The 7556-nt window shown below is 41.0% G+C and overlaps 1 protein-coding gene across 1 annotated transcript; it reads left to right on the top strand.

Annotated features, from left to right (window-relative positions):
- Window positions 1–26: 26 nt before the first annotated feature.
- On the top strand, window positions 27–7345 carry LOC148430141 (ubiquitin-conjugating enzyme E2 G1-like). The gene is made up of 6 exons (XM_088436969.1): window positions 27–195; window positions 3388–3490; window positions 3569–3666; window positions 4101–4279; window positions 4366–4473; window positions 5686–7345. The coding sequence occupies exons 1-5, from the start codon at window positions 153–155 to the stop codon at window positions 4450–4452; spliced, it is 510 nt and encodes a 169-aa protein (XP_088293095.1). The 5' UTR covers window positions 27–152; the 3' UTR covers window positions 4453–4473; window positions 5686–7345.
- Window positions 7346–7556: the final 211 nt, after the last annotated feature.

The raw sequence follows: 7556 nt of genomic DNA on the forward strand, positions 1-7556 counted from the left end.
AATAATATGCACGCATGCGCAGAGCAGAAGCCAGCAGCTGAACCGTGTCAAAACACACAGGGGGAAATCGGCAGCACGCAGCAAATCTGGGCTAGCTTTAATTTACCTGGGAGTATTTATAAAAACCGTTTTTTCCATAACGTGCACATACCATGACCGAACAATCAGCGTTGCTTCTCCGAAAACAACTTGCAGGTAAAAAGATGATCATTATGTACTGGGGAAACTAGTCGAATATAAAGTTTACGTAGCTATGAGCTACGTTATTGGGTTAGCCACGTAAGCTATCATCTGAAGCCTAAAAATGTAAATTGAACACAGTGGCTTCTGATTGTACGAACATCCGTTTATCGTTATTGGCGTGTGGTGAGAAACAAAATTTCACACTCAGCATGGCTAGACTTAACATTTAATAAACCAGAACAGTCGCTACGTAGTATTGCTAACAGGCTAGCGACTTCGTCACTAGTTAGCTGACAGAACAAAGGAATTATCATTACAGAGACCTATCAGCTTTAATCATGTTTACCTACTGAATTAGCGTTACAAATCACAGCGTTTCTAAATGTAAAATTTAATAGTGTCAACAAATAAACCAAACATTCATGCGATTATCCTCAATGTTGCTCGTTCGAGACTTTTGTTTTATGTGGACAAACGCAGGTCGTTGATGCTGACTCCATATCGCAAACTAATTGTCCAGGTGGCTTTTTCTTCCAGTCGTTGACTATATTGCGGGCATTCATCGTGCAGCGACCGCAAATGCGAGTCCCGCTCATCAGCGGACATCCGTATGTAGTGTCCGTGTTGCTTATACAATGACGTTCCCGCTTAGTCTGTCTTCACAGTAGTTTAAAATGAAATAAATCTGTTACTTGCTAAATAGAAATACAGTGAACCCTTGTTTTTCGCGGAAGGTATGTTCCGGCACCAGCCTCTCTACCTAAAAAATCCTCGAAGTAGCACCCCCACTTTTCACTTAAAAAAAAAAAAAATGATTTTTTTTTTTTTAAACGTGAAAAATCAAATATTACTGCAGTACACATTTACTGAAATCTTAAATTATTAAACCTTATGAACCACACCCTGGCGCTCTTGTTGTCAACACACAGTAGGCAGAGACTAGAAGAGCAAAGACGATGTTCACCGGACCATTGGAAACCTCTTCCCTAGATTTCTTTTATAATAAAATGTTATTTCAAGTGTAAACTCTCCATCGTAGTCATCTTTGATCATGTACAGATTAGACTTTAATTCAATGTCCAGGCCGCTGCTAATATGACCGCAGCTGTGCGAGACTTCAATTCAAGATTAGACTTCAATTCAACGCCTTGGCCGCTACTAATATGACCGCAACTGCGCGAGACTTCAAAAGAAAGGGCTTCTTCTGTCGGCAGTCAACAATCCAGATTGCTAAAGCAGCTTCCATACGGACGACCGTTTTATTACGAGTCGTAACAACTGGCTTGGCTGAATTGCCAAAGGTGATGGCAGCCGTCTTCTAATGTTCGCCTCGTCCTTAATGTAGCCAGCGGTGGATTCGTTCACTCCCAAATGGCGGGCCACAGCCGTCTAACTTCTCCCTTGGAGAAGTATCACCTTCTCAGCAATTGTCATCATTTTATGATGGCGTATAGGCTCAGTACAAGCCTTTGCGGGAGCAGCACGCTTGGGGGCTATTGCAAAAATTCAAGGTGTAATGAAAAAAAAATCATTAAAGTCGTGAATCTGCGTAATGGAAAAAAATCTGCAATGTGGTGAGTCCGCGTAATGGGAAAAAAAAAAAACTCAGTGATGTGGCGTATCCGCGAAAGTGGAACCGCAAAGTTGTGAGAGTTCGCTGTAGTAGAGCAGTGGAACATCCATCTATTCATTCACTGATTTATTTTTACCGCTTATCCGGATTGAGGCCGTGGACGTTTATATTACAGCAGATACAGTCAGAAATAGTCACTTTAGCAGAGTCAATTTCGCATTTAGTTTAGCCATAATTCTGCATAGTTTTTTATGTTGCCTTTACACGCTGCCAGGCTCAACAAGCCACAAAGGTCCCACGGGTTGGCTATCTTTTCCGGCACGATGAAAGTGCAATGAAAACTCGCTGGAACTCAATTTGTACTGTAATCTAACATTAAGCACACACGTTTATAGTATCCAGCAACAGAGTTAAAAAAAAAAAAAAAAAAAAAAGTCGAAAGGAAAAGAAGCGGTCACCGCTGAGACAATGCTACAGCTGTGCCAATGGTTAGTTCAACTAAATGCATACAGCTAATGTTTTTATAAAAAATATATATATTTAAAAAAACGTGAATGATTTTTTGTATTTATCATATTGTAATTTATATTTGGAATAAAATAATGTAAACAATATTATGAAATCAAAACATGTTCCAAAAAATATGATGAATAGCAGTTTTTTTTTTCCTGTGTTCACAGAAAGTGTCAGTCTTCAACAAAATCTTACCATCCTTTAACTGGAAAACTGATAAACTGACAGGTGATTTGAAAGTCATTAAAACATCCTGTATTTCTCCTGTAGTTAATTAATCAGGGTTATTATTTTTTGATTAGTCAACTAATAACAACAATACGCTGCCTCTTCCAGTATACCAGAGAATCTTGAGTCCATTATTTCTTTCCCTTTCCAAAGTATCGCCACACTTCAAATAATGCATCTGCAGTTGGGCTTCTTCCAAGTCTCCCCATTTCATCATCCAAGTGCTGCCACAGATCATCTTTAAAAACAAAGAAAAAAACAGACACAAAACCACAACTAGCATGCTAGATATGGTTGCAGAGAACTGTGATGATGGTCTGTGCTGGACCTCGTTTGTGCACCGGCAAACAAATACGACATTACATCTGCAGAAAAGTAAAGTGAGGGTTATCTTGAAATTTGAATTCGAATGGAACAAGACTAGAAGGTGAACCAATGAGATAGAAATTCCTTCTTTGTTTTCCGAAATTTGCTCAAATCGGTCCCGTACCGTACGGCAGACAACTTTTGTTTCCCCCGGATCGGCTCTGTAATCCACAAAGACATTCACAAGCAACCGAGAGATTCGGATCGTTTGGGAACATGCAAACTCCATACGGGTAGGCCGGGGCGAGCTGGAATTGAACCCGGGTGCTCTGAACCGCGAGGTAGACGTGCAAACCACTCAACCACCGTGCTGCCCGATGGGAAAACATATTTACATGTAATTTACATAATCCACATTATTGACAGCTTTGACTATTTGTGACAGTGCACATATGTACGTGATTACATACGGATACACTATAAATCCAGCCATACATAGTATGTAGTTTTCCCTTGTCTTTCGTGGTTAATGGGAGCCATTTTCTACTCGATCATTCAAAACATCTTTTCTGTTCTTTTTTCAGAGCTCAACAAGAACCCCGTGGAGGGCTTTTCGGCGGGTCTGATAGATGATGATGACATATATAAATGGGAAGTTGTGATTATTGGTCCCCAAGATACGCTCTTGTACGTCAGTATTTTTTCTTCGACATTTTTCATTATTCATTCCCAAAACATTTAACTTTGGTATCCTTTCCATTGCAGTGAAGGAGGGTTTTTCAAAGCTTATCTCACCTTCCCGTATGATTATCCTCTTCGACCTCCAAAGATGAAGTTCATAACTGAAATCTGGCACCCAAATGGTAAATGCTCTGTTGTCACATGCAGGCCTCCTCATCGAACAGAAGCTCTATTTTGTTGTGCTTTTGTCCTTTAATCCAATACAGAATTTGACTGGTACAAGATTACTGATGTTGCATGCCTCTGCTTTAGTTCACCCCAAAGTTGTTTCATGCCTCTGGAATTCTTTCTTGCTTATTGTCCACCGGGCACTGCCATTGATGATATAATTCTTTCATAAATATGTGCGCGCTAAAGAATTTCTATTGGAGTGGGAGTGAAACTGAATGAGCCAAATGAATGTTTTGGGTTTTTTTTTTTAGTTCCGCCTCTGAGGAGTGGAAATTTGATTTACAAAAGGTCAACCGTGACTTGTCATCTGTGCGAGCCGTTAGCTATTCTGCATGTCACATCAAGGCCACCTTATACAGCTGTTTGAAAATGTGTACCCAAACAGTTGCAAAAAACGGGGACGTGTGCATCTCCATCCTGCACGAGCCCGGAGAGGATAAATTTGGCTACGAGAAGCCCGAAGAACGCTGGCTGCCCATCCACACGGTTGAGACAATCATGATTAGTGTTATCTCCATGCTGGCAGACCCCAACAGTGATTCACCGGCAAATGTAGATGCTGCGGTGAGTTGAACTTGTACGCTGGGAGTCATCCTTGTTGTGATGTTGACATCTGAGATGTCATCAGAGGTTGCACGTTTGCTTCACAGAAAGAGTGGAGGGAGGACCCCAACGGTGAATTCAAGAGAAAGGTGGCTCGTTGCGTAAGAAAAAGTCAAGAGATGGCTTTCGACTAGAGGCGTGATGTGAATTCCGGGGTAAGCGCGCAGAAGTCTTTAAGTCAAGCTTTTTCATTTCTGCAGTGAATACTTCTCGGATGGTTCCTTTTCGTGCGCTGTACACGTCAACATACACGTTTTGGATTTGCTGCTTCTTCATTACGCAATAACGGCTCTACAAAGAAGCAATATCTATTGACCGGTCAGTTGTGTTCTTTTTCGCCTGATGACGATGGAGCGCGGCGAAAAGCGCTTTCTCACTCGCTAGGGAATATGGCCATTACAAGCTCGACGCGTCACTCAAGGATAAATAAACCCTTTATATATTTTTGATTTATGGTATTTCATTGTATACTGTACCCGTATATTATATGTAAGATGCACTTACTACATATACTATTTTGATACCAATTTTCATGCTTTTACCTGGGGTTTTACACGCGTTAGCTAATTTACATGTTTGAATTGCCCGCCATATGGCGACTTCGCATTACTATCCCAACCGCGGAACGGATTAATCTCGTAAACCGGGGGCCCGCTGTATTTGTTGCGCAGTAGGTGTTTGAAATTTCCCACCATGCGAGCGGTCAGCAAACGCCTCATCAGTGTGCGCTCGAAGCAGTTGTTTCTCTTTTCCCTCGAATTCTTTTTGCTATGAATACCCAAGGTTGCGCGGCATCCGTGTTCCACCAAGTTTATGATTGTGTGTGTATATACCAAAAGACCACAATTAATAAACAAGTGTAATGGAATACACTCATGGAATCTGTGTTCTCTAACCAGTGCACTCGTAGTTGCCTGTTAAAAGCTTTCTTATTCTTTCAAGTTGTAGGCGCGTCACCTGTTTCTTGACAAGACGTCTCACTCATTTAACTTATTTGTGAGTGAAATCTCGATGCTTGAGTGCCTGATAATTCAAAAGAATCTGGAGTTTTCAAAATAAAGTTTTTTTCTAAATAAAATCGCTTTCAGACTGCACCCAAAATAATGAACTAGCGCCTGGAGACCTCTGGTTTTTAGGACACACCCATACTTTTGCCCTTCATTTTGGGGGGGAAAAAGTGTGTCTTATTTGGGGAATTACGGTATTCTCAATCAGCCCCGTAGCTCATCTTTGCTTAGAATTGGGGTGGGTACTGCATGAATTCCCATAATGAATGCGAATTGTTTTTGTCATTAAAAATATTGCATGCAAATTCCCCGTGTAATCCGAGACCATGATCGTAATTCCTTTTTTCTTTCCTCCCTCAGATTAAGGAAACTCCTCCAGAGGGAAACATTCTGAATTCTGTGCCCCTTGTTTTACAAGACAAAAGGAATTGGTTGGCTTTCAACCTGGCTTCTGCAAGCGGCTGTCGCTTGTTCAAGAAGAGTAAATTTGAGAACACTACCAGCGAAATTCACCTACTTCCTACCTGGAATTGTATATTTAATCTTATTTATTTTGGAAAACCTAATGATGTAAAATATGTCACTACTGTAAATTATCTTGCTTTTTTTATCTGCTGCTGAACAGTTTCTACTTTATACTACCAGGTTTCTTATGCAATTTAGTGGTCAAGATTGAGTTGAACAAATGAAAGCCTGTTACCTTTACATCCTCATCCCTGCCCTCTCATTCTCATCTACATTGTGTACACGCCAGCCCGGCATACATCTGTTCCGTCATAGATGTGATTGTGGTTTTTAACACTGTCATTGACTTCTCGTTGCCTTTTCTTTTGGCTTTACTGCCTCATTCTGCTTACTGCTCAGAAGGAGAGCATATGGCATTTTTGTGGCACTTACACTTTGTCTTCTTTTGCCACCTGTTAGCATTAGCTCTATATGCGGGGGTTTTAGCAACGTGCACGATCCATTCAAGCTCGCTTGCGTTTTGTCGCTATTTGCCATTGTGAACGGAATGGCCGACTCTTGATTTGGGAGCCGCGAGCTTCTCATATGCACAAGCATGGCTAACATTACACTAGGTTTGTGCCGACTTCTCAGGATTAAACTGATGTGATGTTGCAATTAGCGCTCGGTGGGATAGACTTGTAATATTCCTCGTGGCCCTTTCTTCTTGGTCATTGAAGATTTCGTTCAACTACCGCAACCAAAAAAGGATCGAGTGGGGGGAGTCTACATGCTGTGATCATTCTGGCTGTGTAGCGTGCACTGCTGTGGCATCTGAATTTACCTCAATCTGGTTGTTGAGTTCTCGTTGTGGGGACGTTTCGGGGGCTCCGTTGTTGAATTGGATTAGCTGATAGTTTGTTGTTGCACATAGGGCTTTCTCTGTGGGTAACACCTTTCACATTTGTTTGGTTTTAGTTGCTGAGAATCTTAGCTAGAACCACAGGCAAAACTTTCACCTTCAGTTTTTCCTGGCACATGTATTACGTTAAGAATTTTTGGTTGTTTTTCACATAAGGCTGGCACAATCAAGCCTTTGTCGTTGGAGAAACGCAATCCTGCATAAGCCTTTTACTTTTAAATACAGTTCACTGGTCAAATAAACAGCCATTTCCCCCTCGATTGTGGAGTCGCCATGGCATCAAAACCAACACAAACCGATTAAGATAAACTAACTCCACCTTTTGGCGCATGCAATCAGGTTTGAATGAGTTGAATATGTGAAGGACACCACTTACATTGTACATCATGGTTGATTGTGATGTATTCTCCCAAACTTGACGATTAGGTGACTGCTGTCAATGTTTTACGTCAAGATTTCGAAACCTACCATGACCTCTGACCGGTGTTCACTGTATTTGCACGGATTCGGTGCATTTTTTTCAAACATCAAGCAATACGCTCTGAGAATGGTGTCCAGGTAACCCACCCTATAATGTTGCTACTTGTTTCGTTTTCCATTTTGTGTCAAAACAATGTGTATTGGACATGATGCTCAATAAAGTGTGTAAATTGACTGCTTTCTTTGAACTTTAACACGAGACTTTTTTTTCTGTGCTGACAAAAGTTCGACACCTTGTTCTACAACCCTCAAGTTCTATAAATTTAGAGCACTGCCAAAAGCGGATGACTACTCATTTTATGATGCATCACATCTCATTGCTAGTGTTGTTGAGAAGGAGATTATTTGTAGTGTAAAGATTTTGTGTAAAGATTTTGTGTACAGT

The sequence above is a fragment of the Hippichthys cyanospilos genome, chromosome 1 (assembly GCF_059441005.1).
Source record: "Hippichthys cyanospilos isolate Australia breed blue-spotted pipefish chromosome 1, RoL_Hcya_1.0, whole genome shotgun sequence".
NCBI lineage: Eukaryota > Metazoa > Chordata > Actinopteri > Syngnathiformes > Syngnathidae > Hippichthys > Hippichthys cyanospilos.